This window comes from Raphanus sativus, chromosome 4 (assembly GCF_000801105.2).
Source record: "Raphanus sativus cultivar WK10039 chromosome 4, ASM80110v3, whole genome shotgun sequence".
In the NCBI taxonomy this organism is placed as follows: Eukaryota; Viridiplantae; Streptophyta; class Magnoliopsida; order Brassicales; family Brassicaceae; genus Raphanus; species Raphanus sativus.
Window position 1 is genome coordinate 16,443,262 of NC_079514.1, and position 22,636 is coordinate 16,465,897.

The 22,636-nt window shown below is 31.7% G+C and overlaps 3 protein-coding genes and 1 long non-coding RNA gene across 7 annotated transcripts; 2 read left to right on the forward strand and 2 right to left on the reverse strand.

The window, feature by feature from the left end:
* The first annotated feature begins 14,887 nt into the window (after positions 1-14,887).
* On the forward strand, positions 14,888-16,023 carry LOC130510863 (uncharacterized). Its single transcript, XR_008944657.1, has 4 exons — positions 14,888-15,063; positions 15,157-15,282; positions 15,368-15,445; positions 15,536-16,023. It is a non-coding gene; the product is annotated as an uncharacterized LOC130510863 (long non-coding RNA).
* Positions 16,024-16,883: 860 nt separating this feature from the next.
* Positions 16,884-17,719, reverse strand: LOC108852856 (14.7 kDa heat shock protein). The gene is made up of 2 exons (XM_018626333.2): positions 17,594-17,719; positions 16,884-17,447 (listed from the first exon to the last, which is right to left on the reverse strand). The coding sequence occupies exons 1-2, from the start codon at positions 17,667-17,669 to the stop codon at positions 17,083-17,085; spliced, it is 441 nt and encodes a 146-aa protein (XP_018481835.2). The 5' UTR covers positions 17,670-17,719; the 3' UTR covers positions 16,884-17,082.
* A 622-nt stretch (positions 17,720-18,341) lies between these two features.
* On the forward strand, positions 18,342-19,094 carry LOC108855896 (pectinesterase inhibitor 12). Its single transcript, XM_018629823.2, has one exon. It carries the CDS (start codon positions 18,530-18,532, stop codon positions 19,076-19,078), a length of 549 nt encoding a protein of 182 aa, XP_018485325.2. The 5' UTR covers positions 18,342-18,529; the 3' UTR covers positions 19,079-19,094.
* On the reverse strand, positions 18,525-21,893 carry LOC108855895 (nuclear intron maturase 2, mitochondrial). 4 transcript variants are annotated; one of them, XR_001950139.2, is made up of 4 exons: positions 21,759-21,893; positions 19,470-21,664; positions 19,094-19,172; positions 18,525-18,884 (listed from the first exon to the last, which is right to left on the reverse strand). XR_001950139.2 is itself a non-coding variant. In XM_018629820.2 (3 exons), the coding sequence occupies exons 2-3, from the start codon at positions 21,650-21,652 to the stop codon at positions 19,169-19,171; spliced, it is 2,187 nt and encodes a 728-aa protein (XP_018485322.2). In that variant the 5' UTR covers positions 21,653-21,664; positions 21,759-21,893; the 3' UTR covers positions 18,525-19,168. The 4 variants fall into 4 exon arrangements, 2 of the variants coding, with proteins under 2 accessions (XP_018485322.2, XP_018485324.2); XR_001950138.2 differs by having other exon boundaries at positions 18,525-19,001; XM_018629820.2 differs by having other exon boundaries at positions 18,525-19,172.
* Positions 21,894-22,636: the final 743 nt, after the last annotated feature.

The following is a 22,636-nucleotide window of genomic DNA, read 5'->3' on the forward strand; positions in this document are numbered from 1 at the left end:
TCTCTTATTCGCAAATATTGCAAGGAAGCTTCAAAGTATTCATGTTTCAATATAATTTGCATTTCATCTCTCAAGAGAATTCGGAGAGCCAGAAAGTAAGAAATATGGATGAACTGACTATGGTAGGAGCGAATAACGCCATATCAAACTTAAAGAATTGGGAGAAGATTATAAAATAGAGGAAATATAAATAGTTATCATTATTTTGTTTTGTGTGTTAAAACAATAACTAACATCAGAATACTATGATATCTGTTCGGGTAAAATAACGCCAGGATCTTTGTGACACTACAGAAAGAGGGAGCAAGATGAAGAAGATCAAAGATTGTGGTTTATTGATTTTAATAGCATGAGTACAACAGTTATGACTATTACATGTCTTTCTTTTTGGGTTCTAGGATCAATTTTATAGGTTTTCCATGGCGAGATCTAGGTTGATTTCGACCATATCCTGAGATATAGAAATATTACATTTTCTTTAGATGTAGATGTTTTCCTTTTTAGCCCGGAGACAACAGAAATACTTGAACCATAGGCCATAAGCAGTAGATGGGTGTCCTTCATGAACCAGGTTAAATGATTCATGAATTAATTATCCCTAACAGTTTTTTCTTACTTTGCGGGTTCATTTTTGAAGTTATAGAATAACTTATGCTTATCAGATGACATCATTTGTGCCTTAGCAACACGTCCCTTGTAGCTTAGGGAGTATGACGTCGATTCACCAATCACACTAGTTGCCGTGGCCTGAGCCGTAAACAGTTACATTGAGGATGTTGCGACATAAAGGAATATGGCCTTAAGACGTACCAGAGTCTTTTTGACTTATTGGGAACAAGGCTTAAGCAGCATAATAGTCTGAATGGACATATTGTTGGATGGAAGTGTTTAGCCGTGTGGGCGTGTAGCTCTATGTTCATAGAGATTTGTGGGAATATAGTCTTGTGGCTGTGTGGCCTTGACCGGAGTCCAATGGTCTGGAAGGCTCATGGCCTAAAGGTAGATGTATAGCCGTCCATTAGCTTGAGAAAGGATTCCTTACTTGAAGTGGTGCGTATAGCCTAGATCAGATATTTCCATCCAGCCATATTCCTATTCTGCTTATGAATGGAGGAGGAGGGGGAGGGGATGGGAGTTCGGTGTATAAAACAACTTACCAGCTAAGCATCTTGGTACGGTTGGATATGATCACAGAGATCAGTCACTTTTTGAACTTGCCATCGAGAAGTGTATTCTGGCTTATGGATGTGTATTTTTTTTTTCTCAGCAACTTAAAAAATAGACTCATACAGAATTTGTGAACCATCTCGGTAGCTCTGCATCCATATGGACAACGAACAACGGTTGCTTCTTTGCACTACGTGCGAGACTGTCCGCCTTTAAGTTCTGCGTCATTGGTATATGAATGAGATCAGAACTGATGAAACTTTGATTCAAAATCTTTATGTCTTCCAGATAACTTGCAAAGGCTGGCCAATCTTCAGATTCCGAAACCATCTTTACCAATTGAAAATAATCTGTTGCAAAAATAATTGAAAAATGCCTTAAATTCCGCATATATTCCATTGTCCAAATGAAAGCATCAATCTCCGAATGGAGTGGTGACCGGCTCGCTCTTGTATTCCTCGCTTCCATTAAACCATCAAAACCTTCTAAAGTACTATACCACCCTTATCCTGAGTAGGGTTCCTAAGTTTTCCATGATCCATCCGTAAAGCACCACCTGCATGGGATAGACGGTACCGAATCCATTATTGTTGCTGTTCCTCGTTCTCCATTCTGATTAGCTCACTGTGTGATTGAAATATGTGCTTCAGCCCAAAGTATAGAATCCGTTTCTACCAATTTTAAAGTATCTCGAGGATCAATGTCCAAATTATTGAAGACTTTATTATTTTGTGCCTTCCAAATGTACCATAGAATCCATGCATATTGATGATCTTCCAGCGCTGGAGAAGCTCTCCAAAATAAATGGTCCATATTTGTAAGTAATGAAGTTGTGGGATAAATATTTGGGTTCGACGGAATCCCAGAGAGCGCCCAGACCTGAAGCGCCAGTGGACATTCAAAGAACATATGATTGATGACTGGGATGAACAGTACCGGGATGAACAGTACCACTCAGACACTGGATGAACAGTTTCATTTGATGCTTAGTTCACTCAGTCAATCGTTGCTGCTTGGATGGTGTCGATCGATACTTCTCTTGTAGACTTACGGATCATACATAAACAAGAAGGATCCTTTGAATAACCTAAAAATCCTCTCTTTATTGTTGTTCCTGCTCCTAAAATGTATGTACCTGAAACATAATAATTTTTTTACGTAAATAGACTAATATAGAAAAGCCTAGACCAAATCAAACAAATTGAGTCTAATGGCGATCCATGTTCCCCGGAAACGACACCAAATTTGATATCACTCAAATTATCCTAAAGAGTGCTTTACTCTCTCAAATAAGAGGTTCAATTGTAGTACTTAGGGATTGAATCCATAGGGAGCGTGGGCACAAAGTAAACTCAATCAATCGCGATTAAGCTAGGCTAATAAGTTACTAAAGCAATAAATAAAGCAAAACAAGTCGAACAATGTAGTTTTTCTTAAAGAGATTGATGCTTTGATGGAAGGATGGTTGGCTAGACTTAGGTTTTCATTCGGGTTATAAGAACTCAGTCTGTAGATGCTTAGGGTTTGATCCTAGAACTCGATATCTAATGTAAAAGACGACTGGCTTTCGCCTAAGTCTAATCTATTGACTAAGTCCAGTCTCAGATGTCGCTTGTTGACATGGATCGAACGTCGATCAATGCTATTGAGTTAGCGTCGATCGATGCTGCCTTAGGCAAGCTTTACCGATCTGATCGATTGGTTCACTAGTTTCACCAGATCAGCTGTCATGTTTCTCTAGCAATCCAAGCTCAGCAGAATTAATTCAGGAAGTAAACCATTATGTCGCATGCTATCCTATAATCAGGGTTATATTTAGCTAATCTAGAACACAAGCAGTAAGAGAAATTCAGTGAATAATTCAATTATCACCCTAGCAATTCTATATCTTAGAAGAACAACAAAACCCTAGAAAACCTAGATATGGCAGATGGATCTATTCAAAAATAAAGTTTTTCCTAGAAATCATAGATGAATAAATATAAAATAGATAAAACAAAATAAGAAACCAAAAGGACTCTCAAGAAGTTCATCTCTTCTCTCCTAACCTAAAACTATGAATAAAAGAATGTGTAGCCATCAACAATGGCTTAGAAAATACATAAATAGGATTTTAGGTCGTCCATGGGTTTCTGGTAATTTGTGGTTGCTTCTGGACTTAAGTCGGTCTTGAAATATACTCGGCACGCGTTCTGGCATCACCGTCGATCGACACCAAGGCTATGTCGTCAATTGACGTTCTTCATCTCCTCGACAGCTTCCTCTCGCAAGGCAGACTGATCACGCTTTAGTAAAATGGGCATAACTTCTGCTATAAGATGCTGATTGACCTCAAACCGGTGGCATTGGAAAGCTAACTCAAACATCTATCTTGTGTCAAGATATGGGCTCAATTTCACCGTGTAAAGGTCTAGATACATAGCTGAACTTTTGACGCATCTGTGCAACTCTACACCTCAAATCACCATATTTCTCCAAAACGTACCTGAATCTGAAAATACTCTAAAAAGAATCCAAATCATAGTTAATATATCCTCAAACAATTATATACTATGACTAAAAGTGGATAAAATCCATGGTACATCAGACCTCTTCTTCTTCCTCCTTCTATTTGATGAACACCAAAAGAAAGGGATGAGATGTGTGCTTGCTTTCTTTCAACATTACCTTTAAGATATGCTGGTGGAAGTCCCTTTAACATTTTCCGCAGCATTTTAATCTCTTTCAAGACTTCTTTCCTTTCTCATTATAAATATTTTGAGTGCCTTCATCATACATGCTCCTATATGTCGTGGCTCTTCAAGGCGATCTGAGAGGTTCTTTTCCATAGAAAATAGTTGTCTCCTCTGAAAGAGTAAGTTGCTTCTGAGTATCTATTGGGAAACAGAATGGAAACACTGTATAAGGTATTTGATTTTGTGGAATAGATAGATCTTCAAAAGCTAACTTGCTATGATACAATGTAGATTTTTTTTTGAAAATAAGGACAATTTGTTGAAGATCAAACAAAGAACAAAATCAAAAGTGACAGTAAGAGTAAGAGAAATAAAGTTTTTGGGAAGAAGATAAGATTATGTGTTATTTTTGTGTGGTTTACATGAGAAATATAATTACAAGGATAAATTTAGGCATTTCATGGAGGCATGTAATGGGACTCGATCCGGTCAGCCATTGATATGTACTCTTCGAGGAGCCCTCCATTGATTTGGTTGATTTGATCTTCATGATTAATGGTTTCCGAGTAAAGCTATGCAATCAAGATGGGTTGTGAATCCTTGAACATACTTTACAACTTTTTTAGATTCAATTGTCCAATTATCAAGTTGTTGTTTGAATTGTTTCAAATGACCACGGCTAGGTTTTGTGTAAGTGTAAGCAAGTGTCCTCCATATTTGAGAAAATGTGGTTGTCGTGGTGGAGAGTATAGTTGAAAAGCAACCGAGATATCACTCAAGAGAGAGCTATATATTAACTTGTCTTGAAGCTTCAATAACATAAATGCAAGGTTTGTAGTGACGACTCCATTGGCTGTGATGGTTGCAGCGTGTGAGCCGTCTAAGTAGCTCACTAAATAATATCCATCGAGCAAGACATGATCTTGGCTATTCTACATGAGATAGTTGGTTGTAGTAAGCTTCGTGACATCATCATGTTCAAGTTGAGAAGAGAAGACAACTCAGAGACAACAATGGTGTGTGTGGAGAAGATTTACATGGACGATAATGGAGGAAGAAGAAAAAGATGAAGTAGTGAGGCGACAAAAGAGGGTGTCTGCCACATAAATATTTTTTTAAGATCTTTAGGATTGCAGCTCTGATAACATATTAGGCAATGATGTATATCACATAATATGTAGAGATGTACACTATATAATACTGATAAAGTATAGATTTTACTGGTTTTTAGAGCATCTCCAAAAGGACTCTCTATTTTAGAGTTTTCAAAACTCTAAATTTGAAATTTCAAAGTATTCTTCTCCAAAAGGAAAACTTCAAATCTAACTTCAAAATTATTTATATTTTACACTATGGTCCTTATATTTGCTAAAATTAATATAAATTCATAAAAAATTATAAATAACTAGCACATATATAAAAATATCACATTGATATTAATTAATAAAATCTTACAGTAAATACATAAATTATAAATATAAATATATAACTAAATATTAAACAACAAGAAAAAAACACTCTATTTTGAAACTTGCAAAACTTCATATTTGAAGTTTAAAGATGTTTTAAACTTCATATTTGAAGTCTAAAGATGTTTTTAAACCTTAAAACTTTTTATTTTAAGGTTTTTATTTAGTTTTATGTGTAAAACTTAAATTTATGAAAACAAATATGAAATATAATTTTTTTTAAAGATTAAAATGATAAACAACAAAAACTGGAAGAATCATAAAATATAGTATGTAATTGTAATGACCAAAATGCAAATAAAAAGTAAAAATTCAAATTTGAAGTTTTGAGTAGTGATACTCTATATTTGAAGTTTTACTACTAAAAACTTCAAATTTGAAGTTTTGAAGTTTCCTTTTGGAGAATAAAAAACTTCAAATATGAAGTTATAGAGTGTCTTTTGAAGATGCTCTTAGCCATAATATAAGTCATATTTAGAGTCTATATATTGTGTTTCAAATCTATTTTATAGTCTTTTCAGGTCTAGGAATGTTTTGGATAATTGTGGAGATCATAAAGCCATTTGGAGCATAGTGATGAGGAAACTCGTAGTTGTTCAAGAAAATAGAAAACAGAGCCGAGTTTTGGAAGGAGTATCGATCGACACCGATGCGAGTACAGGCCGACTCTATTTCTAGAATAAAGTTTGGCCCAGCGGTTTCAACAAATTACAATATTTCCCCTAGCCGACTGTACACCTAATATATATAGTTTTTAAGCCATTGTTCAGACTAACATGCTTTAAAAAACCTTAAGATATTTTACTAAAAGCTTAAGACTCCTTCAGAAATTTGATTGGAACTCCGGTATTTCTTACTCTATATTTAAATGCAATTCATTCATTTTAATTATCTCTGTCTTGCTTTAATATGTCTGAATAGTTAAATTTGTTAGATTTAGGGTCGTTTTAGGGTTTGGCTGAATTTTAAAATATAGAAATGTGAGGGTGGTTTTATTTGGATCCTTCACATGATTGAACTTACTGCTTGTATTCTAAGTTAGCTACATGGAAACTTGAACATATGAAAATCGACAACCGTGAGAGTGAATTAGACTCCTGAAACTAATCTTGTTGATCTAGGTTGTTAGGCGCATATATATATATATACGACAGTTTTTTTAATTAACCAAGTGAACAAATCAATCTGTACGATAATGTTTGTCTAAGAGAAGTATCAATCGACACTCTTTAGTATGGATTGAAACTCTTCCTAATTCGCATAGGAGAGTTGAAATTATAGGATTTAGACATCTGATTAGACCCGCAGCGAGATCTAAATATCTTACTCTTGAATCAAAGTTCTAGTACAGTTCTTACTACACCCTTAAAATATATGAATTATAATTCTGATTGCCTCCATGAAACCATAAGCCAAGCGTTTTCACATCTTATTTACAATCGATATTTATTGATTTTATTCCCTGCTTTTAAATATTATTGCTTAGCTTAACCCTAAATTCTATTGTAAATAAGATGGGAAAATGCTAGGCTTATGGTTTCACTGGAGGCAATCAGAATTATAATTCATAGTCTATTGTGTGCTCACACTCACTGTGGATTCGATCTTTAAGTACTACAACTGATCTCTTATTTGAAAGAGTTTTCTCTTTGGTAATTTCAGCTACATCATATATTAGGGTATAAGACTATTGATAATTACGATGTGGTCATTAATCTAATGTATCCTTATAAAACTAATTTGACCCAAGAAAAAAGGTCACGAATCAAGTGGAGTGGCAACGCGAGACATGAGCTATCTAAAAATAGCATGTAATTACTCTCATGTGAACATATTTTTGCTTGCTTTTATATGGGATCAAAAGTTACAATATACGACACAGCAAAGAAGATGTTTCAAAAAAACACAGTGAAGATGTACCTCATATTTTTTGCGTTTCTCTTCAATAGTTGCACAGCCAACAAAGTGGCAGATTCTCTGATTCAAAAATCTTGCAAGAAAGCTGCAAAGTTTCTAGGTGAAGAAAACGAGCCACATTTCGAAAAGGATTGCATTGCATCTCTCAGAGAGAATCCAGAGAGCCAGAAAGTGAGAAATCTCGAAGAACTGACCATGGTGGGAGTGAATAATGCCATATCTAACTTAACGAACGTGAGAAGAATTGTGGAGAATATTATAAAAGAGAAGAAATATAAGAGTAATCTTAGTAAGAAGCTGTTGGAAGATTGCCTTAAACTTTACTCCAAGAGCTTTAAATCGTTAAGTTCAGGTTTGAATCACTGCAAAGTGCGGAATTTCGAAATAGAAATAATTTTTATGATGCAGAGGATGCACCGATATTTTGCGGAATGAAATTCAACGGCGACAATCAACAGATATCTCCCGTAAAAAAGGAGAATGATTTTCTCATAACAATGATTGAAATACCTTTGCAGTTTGCTATAGATATCATACTTAGCCAGAGTGGAAGATTCTCCACGGTAAAAGATTAAAATAAAAACAATGATGAAGAAATAAGCTAGTGGAGTCTCTCATTAGAAATAAATTAGGTTTTTGGAGATGCTTACCAGGCTAGCATCCAATTAAAGATAAGGGTGTTAAGTGAGTTCTACTTAAACAAAAGTTATGAAAATATAATTAGTTCTTCTTAACAATAACTTTTTTTTTGTTAGAAAATTGTTTTTTGTTTGGATCATGTAGTCAAATGATATTTTCTGGTTATAAGGAAATTATGTATATAAGAACATTAATTTTTGACTAAAATATCAGAATAACTAAACTACATACAAATGAAGAATAATTAAATTGTCAAAATTATGAACAAATGGTATCAATTTTTGTTCAATTGTCAAGTATAAATAACCACCCATTTCGTTCCCTTGATAACCAATTTAAATTGTGTGATATTGAATGTCAAATCAAATGAATAAAAATGGAAAACCATTAAAACTTGATCATAAAATCATACAAAAAAATCTCTATAATATTATTTGAGAAGTCAGTTTCCTATGTGTCGCGCTCACGTTAACTCTCATGATGGTTGATTACACGGATACCCTTAGTGAATTAAAATTATGATTGTTAAATATTTTTATTGATTTTTTATTTAGTTTCCTTTTCCAAATAAAATATATAATAAAAAGGAAACATTTATAAAGTTTAAAAGAAAATTTACAAACGAAAATATATGCCTATATAATATCAGTTAAATATTTTTATTAATTTTTTATTTGGTTTCTGTTTTGAAATTTTCTAAATAAGATATATAATAAAAAGGAAATATTTATAAAGTTTAAAACGAAATTTGAAACGAAAATATATGCATATATAATTTTATTTCATTAAAAAGGAAAGTTCACAAAATAGTAATATTCCATTTAAAAATTAACTAAGACATTTAAAAAAAGAAACTAAATAAAAATCAATAAAAATATTTAACAATCATAATTTTAATTCATTAAGAGTATCCGTGTAATCAACCATTATGAGAGTTAACGTGAGCGTGACACATAGGAAACTGACTTCTCAGATAATATTATAGAGATTTTTAAGAGATATTAGATAATGAAAAATAGATTTAACATTGGATTCATTATAATAAATATTTATTCATAGATATTTATTATATACATTAAATTCATAACATCTATATATACAAACGCTCAAGTATAATTGTGGCAATAATATGCAGAAATCAACTAATATTTTTCTTTTATCTCTTAATATGTTTTCTGTCAAAATATGAGAGAGTTTAATCATATATACAGATGTGAATAGTTGTAGTTCCTTTTGGTTTATGATTTATTTTAAAAAAATAATTGTTTAAATAGGAAAGTTGATTATTTATAAAAAAATAATATTAGAAATATTTATTTTACAAATTTTTTGATTAGGATTAGAAGAAAGGAAAACTACTATTAAACACTATTGTACAATTTTCTTATGTTTAAGATTTCAGAAAAAGATACTTACTATCAATTTTTTTTTACAATTATATTTTCTTTAGAAATTTAGAAAAGGAAAATTAGTATTAAATAAATTATTTGACAAATCTTTTTTTTATAATTCTAAAAATAAAAAGTTGAGAGAAATAATATTAAAATTTTATTAATTTTTTTAATTTTTTTATTATATATTTTGTTAATCATGAGATATTTTATCACATGCCAAACTTTTAAGAGGAAAATTACTATCAAATAATATTTTACAATATATTTTCTTTAGGATAATAGAAAAGGAAATTAATATTAAAAATACTTTTTAAAAAACATTGTCTAGAAAATTAATATTAAATAATTTTAAATATTAGTTTTACTATTAAATAATTTTTAAATATTATTTTAAAATTCGTTTTTTTTTATTTTCTTAGTATGTTAATATTTAATCATGACATATTACTAACAAATGATCTTTTACAATTATATTATGTTTAAGGTTTTAAAAATGGAAAATTACTATTAAATATTATTTCTAATTATTTTTAACCAAAATAATTTATTATTATCGTTGTATATATATTTTTGATTATGAGATAGTTTAATAGATATTACAATTTGAAATATATAATTATCATGTGTCACAATCATGTTAATTAATAACTTTGAAAAACCAAGTTCAATATAGTCTTTAAAATTATATATTCATTGAGATTTTTGAAAAGGAAAAATGTTATTAAATAAATTATTTTTTCAAATCTTTTTTTAGGATTTTGAAAAATAGAAACTTCAAAATAATATTTTTACTAATAAATAACTTTTAAAATAACAATTTTGCTATTAAATAATTTTAAAATAATTGTTTTGTTTAAAATTCGTTTTTATCATCTAAGCATATATATTTTCAATCATTATATATTTTAACACATGTAACAATATTAGAAGGAAAATTACTATCAGATAATCTTTTGCAATTATCTTTTAGGATTTTATAAATGGAAAAATTACTATTAATAATATCTATAATTACTTTTTTTAAAATAGGCTTTATAATTATATACTGATTGACATTTTAAAAGTAAATATATTATTAAATGATGTTTTTCAATTTTTTGTTTAAGTTTTTGAAAAAAATAGAATTTCTAAAAGAATTACTATTAAATATTTTTAAAATAATATTTTTGCTATTAAACTATTTTAATTTCTTTTTTTCAAAATTCGTATTTATGGTCTAAGCATATATATTTTCAATCACTATATACTTTAACACATGTAATAATATTATAAGGACTATTAAATATTTTTAAAATAATATTTTTGCTATTAAATTATTTTAATTTCTTTTTCAGATTTCGTATTTATGGTCTAAGCATATATATTTTCAATCACTATATACTTTAACACATGTAATAATATTATAAGGAAAATTACTATGAGATAACCTTTTGCAATTATCTTTTATTTAGGATTTTAAAAATGGAAAATTACTATTAATAATATTTTTAATTACTTTTTAATTTTTTTTATTATGTTAGTATATATATTTTTAATTATGAGATAGATTAACACATGTTTTAATCTTACTATTAAAAAGGAACGTTTCTAAACAAAATCACTATTAAATAATTTTTCAAATATATTTGCTACGGAAAATTTTTTTTCAAAATTCTTTTTTTATTATCTAAGTATATATTTTTAGTCATTATATATTTTAACACATGTAACAATATTAGAAGGAAAATTACTATCATCTAATCTTTTGAAATTATCTTTTATTTAGGATTTTAAAAATGGAAATTTACTTAATAGTATTTATAGTTACTTTTTAAATTCGTTTTTTAATATATTTGTATATATATATTTTTAATTGTGAGATAGATTAACACATGTCATAATCTTAAATTTATAATTGACATGTGTCGCGATCATGTTAATTAGTAACTTTGAAGAACCAAGCTTTATATAATAAGATAAACTATAATAAAAGATAATTAAAACTTTATTAATAAAAAGGAAATTAAACAATTTTAGTAATGAAAATTAGGTATAATTAAAATTAATTCATTAAGGGTATTCGTGTAATCAACCATCATAAGAAGTAACGTGAGCGCGACACATATGAAACTGACTTCTCAAATAATATTATAGAATGTTATGAAATAACTTCTCAAACGTTTCATAATATTTTTCATAAAATGTTATGAAAAATTATAAATTTAAAAACGCAAATATCTTTTATATATAGTGTAATTCATAATAAGGAAATTTCACAAAATAATCTTGATTTAAAGTAAAAAAAATAATCTTCCCTTTTTAAAAATAATCTTAACAATATAATATATATTTTTAAAAGTATTAAGCATTTTATTTAAATCAATATATTTCTCATATTATTAACAAAATAATTTAAATAGCATAAACTAAGATAAATTTAATGAATAAAATTTAATTTAATCTTTTTATGTTCCCTTTTATATTTTCAAATAACATGTATGATAAAGAAAATATTTATAAACTTAAACCGAAAATAATATTATATATAATTTGATTTCATAAATAGGAAATTTTAGAAAAATAATCTTGATATTAAAATAAAGAATTAATATTCCTTTATCGAATGTATCAATTATATTTTTATGCAATTTCGTACCTATCGTCATTTTATTTTTATAATTTATTTGTGATAATTATCATATTCCAAATTACCAAGTACTATAAAATTAACATAGTCATAGGCTATTTACAAATAGCCAATTCATAAATATATATACACATTTAAGATGAAAACCAAACTAATGCAATGAATACAATGAATATGATTTCGTTGAATAAGATTAGAAATAGTTATACTTGAATTTAACGGAAATATGTAACACAATATACCCACAAATGAATAACTAGACCAATCCAAATTATTGTACACAAAGTCAAACATTAAATAAAAATAATATATTCTCATTTATTCTCAATATTTTACAAAATAAATATGAAATTCTCAAATAATACTACAAATATATTAACCAACTATTACAATTAAGATGTAATTTTGAACCGATCAACACTTTAGTTTACTTTTAGTGTTTAATTTTCAAAACAACATATATTAAATTATACATAATCCTACTAAAATATATATATATATACACACAAATTTAAGGCAAGAATCAAACTATAAGAAAATAACAAAATTAATCAAAATTTTAATCGGTATAACAAAATATCTTAGTTGAATCGTAAAAATTAAATGTTATCTAATATATCCAAATAATAATCAAACAGTCGAGATATTATATATCCAAAATTATAATCTAATTAAAATGACACAAAGTTATTTAAAACAAATCATGCATATTGATTACAATATAAATAACAGAATAATTAAATAAATTTAAAAGATATTAATCAACTATCATAATGTAAATAAAATATTATAATGTATTTACTTTATAAATATTTATATCCGTGCATGAGTACGGGAAAATCACCTAGTTTTAAATTATTTAGATATTTATATCTGATCCATCTCTCTCTCTCTCTCTCTCTCTCTCTCTCTCTCTCTCTCTCTCTCTCTCTCTCTCTCTCTCTCTCTCTCTCTCTCTCTCTCTCTCTCTCTCTCTCTCTCTCTCTCTCTCTCTCTCTCTCTCTCTCTCTCTCTCTCTCCACAGTGAAGAGGCTTAACTTTCCGGCGAGTAAACGTGAAGCAGCCCCTGACCAAGACGATTTAACAATAGTGTTTTTTTGAATATATGACATGTGACATTTGCAAAAGTATTACTATGAACAAGATAGTATTACTACTACCTTGGGTACTACTAAGTGTAAATATAATAATAGTGTTTTTATTTATGTTCAAAATTTTAAAAATATGTAATTAACTTATTTTATTTAATAATATCAGAATTATGTTTATATCAATTTTTAAAAAAATATAATTAACTTATTTTAAAAATTTGGTAGGTGTTACATGTTATTAAAATATAAATAAAAACTTATTTAAAATGTCACATGTCATATATTCAAAAAACACTATTATTATATTTACACTTAGTAGTACCCAAGGTAGTAGTAATACTATCTTGTTCATAGTAATACTTTTGCAAATTTCAACAAATATTAGTAATACCACGTGAAAAATAAAAATATTTTTTTTGGTGTAAATGTTAGAAAAATAAAAATATTTCTAGTAAAACAAATGCATTTAGACAGTTTAGATTGTATATAACATTTTAGTAGAAACAAAATTGTGAAAATATGTTATTTTAGTGATTCACCTTATTATGATATCACCATCAAGACATTAGGCATGAAACTATAAAAAATGTTCTTGTGGAAGTGATAGTTTTTCTAATAACTTAAGAAATATTAAAGATTTCATGGCTAATTTGATATCTAAACACATATATGGACATATAATCTCGAAATATATAAGTTCTATCTGCTAAAAATATATAATAAACCGAAATATAAAGTTCTTATAAATATGCATAATACATAGTAGTACATGGTAATCTAAGGTAGTCCAATGTAGTTCTAGTAGTTCTAGTAGTACACACTATACATTTGTAATATAATATTAAATTTTCAAAATTATATAAATAATATATATCCTTCTGTCGAGAAGAATATAATTTTGATATCTTTTACAAAGATTAAAAATGATTTAAATGCATTCATGTTCTTAATAATTACATCTATTCAATCAAAAGTTTTTAAGCTTTTAAGATATAACTGACTGGAATTCTTAAGTGCTATTTACATAACAAAAAAAAGTGTCAAAATTACATTTTGATATGCTACGAATAGAATATTATTTACAAGTTATATATATTGGTAATTCCATTATAAGTATACGAAAAATCTTATTTTAAATTTCAAGGCTTTTATATTAATTTTTTAATTCATTGTTGATTAAAATATTACTGAAATGCATATTTTATTTAATTTTTACTTTGAAATATTTTTAATAACCAAAATTTATATAAATATCTTAGTAAATTTATTTTTTAGATTAATATTTATTAAAAAAATATTGAAATAAACATTTTAGTTTATTAGTTATTTATAAAAAACTATTTTAAAATTAATTTTTGATTATATCTCTTTTGAAAAGCATATTTTAATAAATTATATTTTGAAATATTTTATATTATAAAATTATTTAAATATTTTGTAAATTTTTTTTGAATATTATTTTTTTTAACATATTACTGAAATACATACTTTTATTAAGTTTATTTTTAAATTTTATTGAAATAATTTATAAAAATATTTTAAAAACACACATAAAAATTTAGTTAAAAAAATAATTTATATAAGTATTTTATTAAATTTAATTTGTAAATAATTATTGATGTTAAATTTTATTCTCTTAATTTATTATTTATAAAAAATATTTTAAGATAAAGAGAATTTTTTTTTGTTTCCATAATTTTAGCTGTATTAATCATTAATAACTTATAAAAAAAAACAAAAGATTCTTTTTAAAAAAAATTAAAAAATTTGGAAACAAATATTGGTTGGTAATGGGATCCACCCGGAAAATATAAAAAAAAAACGTTATGTGGGTTCCAAGGTATTTGAAATAAATAAAAATAAATAATATAAAATGAAAGGGGAGGAAAAGAGTGGCAAAGAGTGGGGTAGTGAGAATGAATTTTTTTCAAATGGGTTATATTAGAATACTTTCCTAGAGGAAGAGATCGAGTTTCCTTTATAATTTCGTCTTGGATTGGCAGGAAGCAGCTTCAGTGTCGGAGATCAAAATCATGCAATTCAGAAGCCAAAAACTTCACTGTGGGACTCTTCGCTTAGGCTGAAGTAAGTGCTCATCTCTGTTTTGTTCTGGGTTCATTTGTGGGAATCAATTCTGAAACAACTACGAGGTCTTAAAAAGCTCGATTTTTTTTACAGATCAGGCGTCCTCCTGTGGAGAAACCGGTATTCTTTAGTGAGGAAGGAGCGTCCTAGGCAGAGGAGCTGAGACGGAACAAGAAGAAATGAAGAAGCAAGGCCGCGGCAGCGAATCCCTCGTTTCTGGTTTGATTGTTTTGTCTCTGAAGTTAACAGTTTGGTGGACTGAAAAAGTGAAAGTGACATTCTTTTCTCTAAATGTTTCACTTAGGGACTTCTGATTCAGTTGCTCCTAGAGAGCTGATGCAACAAGGAGGACTCTGAGAAGTACAGCAAACGAACTGTGAAGGTATTACTCTTAGTTATTATACCATCATCCACTGCAAAGCAGCTTGATGACAATTGCATAACAATCTTCACTCTGCGGTTGCTGTAACAGACTCGGAGTTTCTCTTTCAACAGCCTCATTCTGCTCCTTTCTTCTCAGACCGGTTTCTGGCCTTTTATATTTGTCAGGAATGTTCTTCTGGTGAATTCAAGTGCAGACCACTTTTTCCATTTTTCTAAAGTTAGTAAATCGATGGCTTACCCAGACAAGATATTAAGAATTGGCAAGAGTTATGTTGGTAGTATAAGACTTGTGTTCAAGAATTGAAGAGATTCTGTGTAAAATTCTCAATGATGATGAGTTCCTGAAGTACTTAAATCGATGGCTTACCCACGTCGTCTTAGGTGTTGCATATACGAATATAATTAATTCTCTATGATGATGAGTTCCTGAAGTACTTAAAAGACCATCAAGAGAACTGGTTTGAGAGAATGTAGTGGTATTTACGTATATGAGTGCTGGAACTCGAAGCTCTTAGCTTATTTACTTCTTCACTTTTGATGTTTTGATTTGATCTAAGCTTCTTATTAAATAATTGAATCGATGTGGTTTGAGTATCAAATATGTTTTTGGTAAGTGTTGTTTCGCGAAAAAATGGATTATGATTTTGTTGTTTGTGTGTTCAAAAAAAAAAGAAAAGATTTTGTTGTTTGATATACAAATATAAACGAAACATTTGACTGGTCATATATTGCTTGCTTAACTTTTACCTCTATCTTTTAAACATTTTAACCACTGTTAAAAGAATGGCTTTCCTTCTTGCAATTGTTTTTTTTTTGATAAAACTCTTGCAATTGTTACCGTGGTAAGAACCGGAGAGAGTACGATGATGACGTGATATGAGAGCTGTCCATATTTTACTGCCTATTGCTCTCCTTAATGTCCTTTTGAATGCGACAAAACAGTGAAATGAGGCAACCCTTGTCTCTCACTTTATTTCAAACTTTTTTTTTACAGAAGATCATTAATGCATGCAAGAAGTCGCTGACGTCACTTATTCTCTTTAGGTTAAAACAGAGCTGTCAAACTTCTCTTTTTACTCCTTATTATCTACTTTTCACATACAAAAAAATGCAACATCTCCTTTCTTGTTTTTGAATCTAACTTTCTCTCTTGTAACAACCGTTTTAGATGTTTTAATTTTGCATGGTTTCTTGGTATATATCTATTATTATTAAAGTTTTATTTTTTCTGACGACAATTTAAAGTTTGTTGTTTTAACGAAACACCAATTAAATATCTCTGTTCAAAGACATGTTTTTGATGACATTTACGTAGAAGAGAAATTAAAAACACACTAATCAAAGATAAAGATAAACACAAACCACATGCAACAATGTCCACGTCACATATACAAATTTATTAAAAACCCAGAAATGAAAATAAGAAAAGTAGTCATAGAGAAGACTACACCCATAAACCCTAGCTAGACACCATAACGAGAGGGCAATAGACACGACACGCGGATAGGATATAAAGTCCACGTCACAGAGACACATTTATTAAAAACCAGAGAAGACTAGACCCATAAACCCTAGACACCATAACGAGGCAAGAGACACGTCGGATAAAGACAAAAACGTACGTACGGGCCATCATCAAACCGCGTCGTCTCTTGTGATCTTGAGATTCTTGACCTTCTCAATGGTAACCGTCTTGGCATTCACGCCCGTGATCTTGGGAACGGTGACCCACAGAACTCCATTGACAAGCTTAGCCCTAGCTTTCTTCATCTCGTAAGCCACCGGATCGAAAACCATCGTCCCTCCGTATTTGCGTCCGTTGTAGCGGTACTCGGGAATGTCGGGTTCGTCGGCGAAGAAGTGGAGGTTTTTGCCGTCGATCCAGTAGATGAGGCTTGACACGGTGCACCCAGGTGTGTCCACCCTCGTAACGCGTGCGGTCTTCGTCTCCTTCACTTCGTACAAAGACTGGTTACCACTTTTCTGGAACTGGTTCCTTGCTACAAGACAAACACACACACACAAAACAAAACACCCATATGACAGATCAGTCACTGAATAGAAGATTTTTAACAGATAAAAATATAAAAATAACGACTTTTGTAAGAAAAAAAAATATGTGTTAATAAGGAAGATGAAGACGTACGGATTGGTGGAAAGTGTTTCGGCCAGTCTTTGTGGGAATATCCCAGGCCTCCGCCGAAGTTGCCTGCTTTGCTCATTCTCGAAACGACGCTGTTTTAGCTGCTTTTTGTAAAGTGGATTGTGTAAAAAGGTGAGTGAGTGTATACAACAAGGATACTGCTTCACTTCCTGTATTTATAGCGGAAGGGAGGACTGAGATTGTAGGTCTGGAAAGGCTTCGAGTTTATGGGCCAAGTATGAAGCCCATTAAATTTATTTCAAGATGGGCTTATAATAAAACTAGGAAACTCGTTACTCGCAGTTTGGTCATGTTTCAAATACTACCTTTACAACATCACTAATGGTGTATCTTCTCACCTAGTTATTCACTAGCACAAATAATAATGAAAATAGAGAAATATCATGATCTCAAAAGTACTAAGTTATCATATTTATATTTCTGAACTCCTGGTAAAATATAGTTAAGGATCCTATTAGTGAATACAGAAAATGCAAAAAGAATAAGAAAAAGCTATAGTATTATTCAATAGTGAGTCACAGTTCATCTAAGTCATGAGAACTGTCTTGTTATTACATTCAAGAAGAGTTCATCACTTCATCTGGTGGAATGTAGCTTACTAATTTAAATATTTAATTAATTAACATTTATCTATTTATTTTAAGTTTTAACATAAAAAGGCAAGAAACAGTAGTTAGTACACAAAGTAAAAGAGTGATAATAGTTCAACGACGTAAACGGAGTGGTAAAGCGTGACATGAGCACTCTACAAAAAAGGCCACTAATACACTGTTAGTTACCAATCACATTTCACAGAAACATCAACCATAACATTTTTTTTAGTTTCAGTAATTATTGTGGATCACAAAACTTTCTTCAACAATCGATTCTTCTCATTACAAACCTCTGCTCCCTCTCGTAAAGAAAATTAAAAAAAAAATGAAATTTTTGATTAACCTTGTTATTATGTTTTTTCTCTTCATAAACATTTTCACAGCAAACGCACAATCTCTCATTGAAAACTCTTGCAAGAAAGCTGCAGCTAGAGACCGGAAACTCAGACTCGATTTCTGCATCAAGTCTCTGGAAGGGCACGACCGGAGCAAAACCGCACAAAGTCTGGGCGAATTAGCCACGGCCTCGATGACAAACGCTGGGACGAGGTCGAAGCGCTTGGAAGCAAAGGCTGACAAGATTCTCAAGGAGAAGAACTACGGGAAAGACAGTGTGCTTGGAATGCTAATTAAAGACTGCGTCATGATTTATAAAGATAATTATGTGACCTTGAAGGAAGCTGCGACAAGCGTTAGAGTGCGTGATTACAAAACCGCCATCTTTGTTACGAGTTCTGCACTGAATGCAACGATATTTTGCGAAACTAGATTCGAAACAAGAGACCCTCCTCAGATATCTCCGTTTACAAGAGATAACGATGTTTTGACTCAGATGATTCTGATTCCTTTGGCTTTTACAAAAATGTTGAAATAACATTCACAATGTTACCTTAATAGAGTAAAATCACTGTAGAACCAATGCTCGTAGCCTCTATAGCCTTCTAAATGTCTTGAACAATGAGAGCTATCTGCATACATTATTACAAATCACAAAAGCTTTAGGCAAAAACCGAAATGTTTCGAGAAATTTACTACCAATCTTTGATAAATTCGGTGCTTATTACAATACAGTCTCCGGTATTCAAGTTTGTTCAATCCGGTTAAGCAAATCCAAACCAAACCGAAATAAAACATTAACCATTGAAAACTGAAACCATATGTAACCAAAGCGAATGATACTATTTGATAAACCGAAACAAACCGGATTAGAGACCTACCAAGTTTCATATAAGAGTAAAAAAAGTCAATAATTTCTGGTTTCTTACAAGCGTGCAATGTGAAGCCCATCGTCATCATCTTCATCATCACTGTCTTCTTTATTCTTCTGATCATCATCATCATCATTGTCACGGTTGTGGTTACTTGATGACCCCAACAAGAAAGGTTGATCCTTTAGAATCGAAACCTGATCCATGGGAATAGCATTTCTCTTATAGTTCCACACCAACATCGACGTGTAGTCCTGTGGCGAAACTAGACCATTCTCTCTGATAAACCTCTTCTGCTCTTCTAACGTCTTCGGTTCATCGAGCGTTAAGTACTCCATCAGAAACTTCTCGTGCTCTGGCCTCCAGTTAGCCGGAAAAGGCGTGTAGTCAGTCTCAGGAACAAGAGACATTCTCGTGTAAACAAGCCCATCGATAGACTCAGCAAGTCCCATTCTCAAGAGATTGTTATACTCAGGTGACAGACCTTTCTTCTCCTTCAAAGGACGGCTCAGATTCCTAGAAGCTCCTTTGTACACTTTGGCTCGTGACCTAAGCTTATACTTTGCAGCGTAAAGCTTAGCAAGGGAGCCACGAACGATATAAGAGCAGAAGTTCACAATCTTTTTCCGGTTATCCGCAAACCGATACCACTCAGCAACCGTAGTCAGAAACTTATTCATCTGCGCGTTGGTATGAGCTTGAGTAGCGTGGAACATTCTGAAACAAGGCTGAGGATCAGGATCACGGTCTCCTTTTATAAAGTTCAGCTTCCTAAACTGTTTGATGCACTGTTTCAAACTCGCTGTAACGGACAAAAGCGTCCCGACACCTTTCTCGCTTATGATCTTCCCTCCAGTCGCGGTATACCTCAGAGTCGGATACACAACACGACGACACAGAACATGATCAAGAAACATTATACCTTTGGTTATATGTTCGATAGGGAGATTCTCATTGTCTAGCCTAAGCATATACTTCTGATCAACAAACTCAATCAGCTCTTTCCTCAACGTCGCGGCATCAGCTCGCGGTCCACGGACTCCTATCAGTATATGACCACCGTACCTAACGTAATCCATCTTCCTCGTCTTGTCAGGACCGCTCGTGGGCACAAACTCAGGCCACGAAGTGTTCCCCTGATCACCACCACCTTCTCCTTCGGGGCTGTTCCATATAACGTCGCTCTTAGAAGGACGGTAAAAGTCTTTAACTTTCCCTTCCATGTAACGGTCAAGCTCGTCGAGACATACGTTAACTAAAAGAGGACTAAGTATCCCACAGTGTCCCCACTGAGGAGACTTGTTAGCTTCTTCGGGAGCGAAACCGAAGAAAGTCTCTAACCAGTAAGGATCAGGCTTAGGCTCGTCGTCAGCCAAGACGCGTTTCTTCTGATACTTCCTCTTCTTCGTCTTCTTCTTCTCCTCCTCTCCATCGACTTTACTCGTCGTCACAACAGGTGTAACAAGCGCGGTTTTGATCAAGTCGATGACTTTCTTGTCTCTAACATCTCTCATCAAAGAACTAACCACAAACCCAACTTTCATCCCATCCAAAACCACACTCAAGTCCCCTTTAACATACCACAAGTAACCAGCGAAGTTCCTACGAATCACTCTCAAAACAGTGTGCGCCGTCCTCCCGGGACGAAACGCGAAGGACTTCTGAGAGAACCGGGACTCGTAAACCGGTTCAAGAATCATCAGCAACACTTCTTGAACGATCCTGTCCTGGAAGGGAGTAGGTTGCGTGGTGGTTAAGATAGCTTTGATCTTGCGCTTGGATAACGACTCGTAGTCGGTCTTGTCTCGAGGGGACTTGATGTAGAAGTCGAGACGGGCTCCCCATTTGAACCGGTCGTCGAGGACGGAGTTTCTGAGGGATAAGAGATTCTCTAGCGCCGAGCGTTGGATGGAGGTGCGTGGGACGTAGGCGCCGAGCTCGTCGCAGGAGACTTTTTGGTAGGCGAGGACCCAGAGCTCGAAGCGGCGGAGGTAGGAGGTGAGGTTGGTGGAGGTTTTGTTTGGGTGTTTGAAGTTGTCGAGCCACATGTGGGAGCAGAGGGAGACTCCGTCTTCTTTGAGGAGGTTGGTTGGGTCGTCGGGATCTGGGGGTTGGCGTTGGTGGTGAGGGGAGAAGTAGGAGAGGGAGTGGATGGGAGTGATGATGAAGATGGTGTTGGTACGAGGAGAGGAGTGTTTGAGCCATTTGGTTGGGCCTATGATAGAGAAGCTTCGACGCATTTTTTGTGTGTGCTGGGAAAATTAGATGGGGACTATGGTGTTAGAACGATTGAGGAATTAAATTAAATCAAAATCGAGAGGGAGATTGAGTGTGATAGGTTCTTACAGAGATGAATTAATCGGAGGATTGATGGAAGAAGAAAGCTTCGTCTCCTTCGTCGTCTTTTCTTCAGAAGAAATGGTGGAGGAGACTGGTAACCCTCGTTAAACCCCAAAGTACATTATGGTTCTCGCTGAAGAGAAACCAAGCTTAGATGTGTGAGCAAATGAATTGGGCCTTTCGTCGGAGGCCCAATAGCGCTAGTTTTAATTGCCTTGTATCAATTCAAACCCAAGTTATTTCTTTTGGTCTTTTTGTCGTCGTCTTATTTACTTTTGTCAACTTTTTTTTTATCAAACTTTTGTCAACTTCTGTATTTTCAAGTTAATCAGGGAAGAATTGTGATCAGTGCCGTGCGAAGGTTCTTAGAACACCTACAACAGTGTTATCCCATCGGAATCCTTAGTAAAAGTGTTTTCCAAATTTTTAATTTTTTTTTTATTTTTTAGATTAAAAAAAAAATATCATGAACTGCTATATGTGATGGAGTCCTTCAAATAGTGCAAAGATTCACTAAAAAGAATCTTTATTTAATAATTTTAAGGATTGAATCTTTAGTTTTTGATGGAATCTAATTGATTATTTAATTATTATTTTTCTAAAGATTCTTTCTTAAAGATTGCTGTTGCGGATGCTCTTAAAGCCTCAAGGCAAATTTTTAAAACTTAATTAGTTTTACTGATAAACAATGTTATACTTTTTTTTGTGTTTTAAGCCTTAACGCAAAGTGGATGTATATATGACCCCATAAATTATAACTCAGTTTTCATATTGAAAATGCCTAATGAAGAAAAAGAACAGTTGAGCAAAAAAAGAAATCAAATTTGAGATATAAACACTAAAAACTGCTCCTACTATCACTATATTAAACCAAACTAATGCAA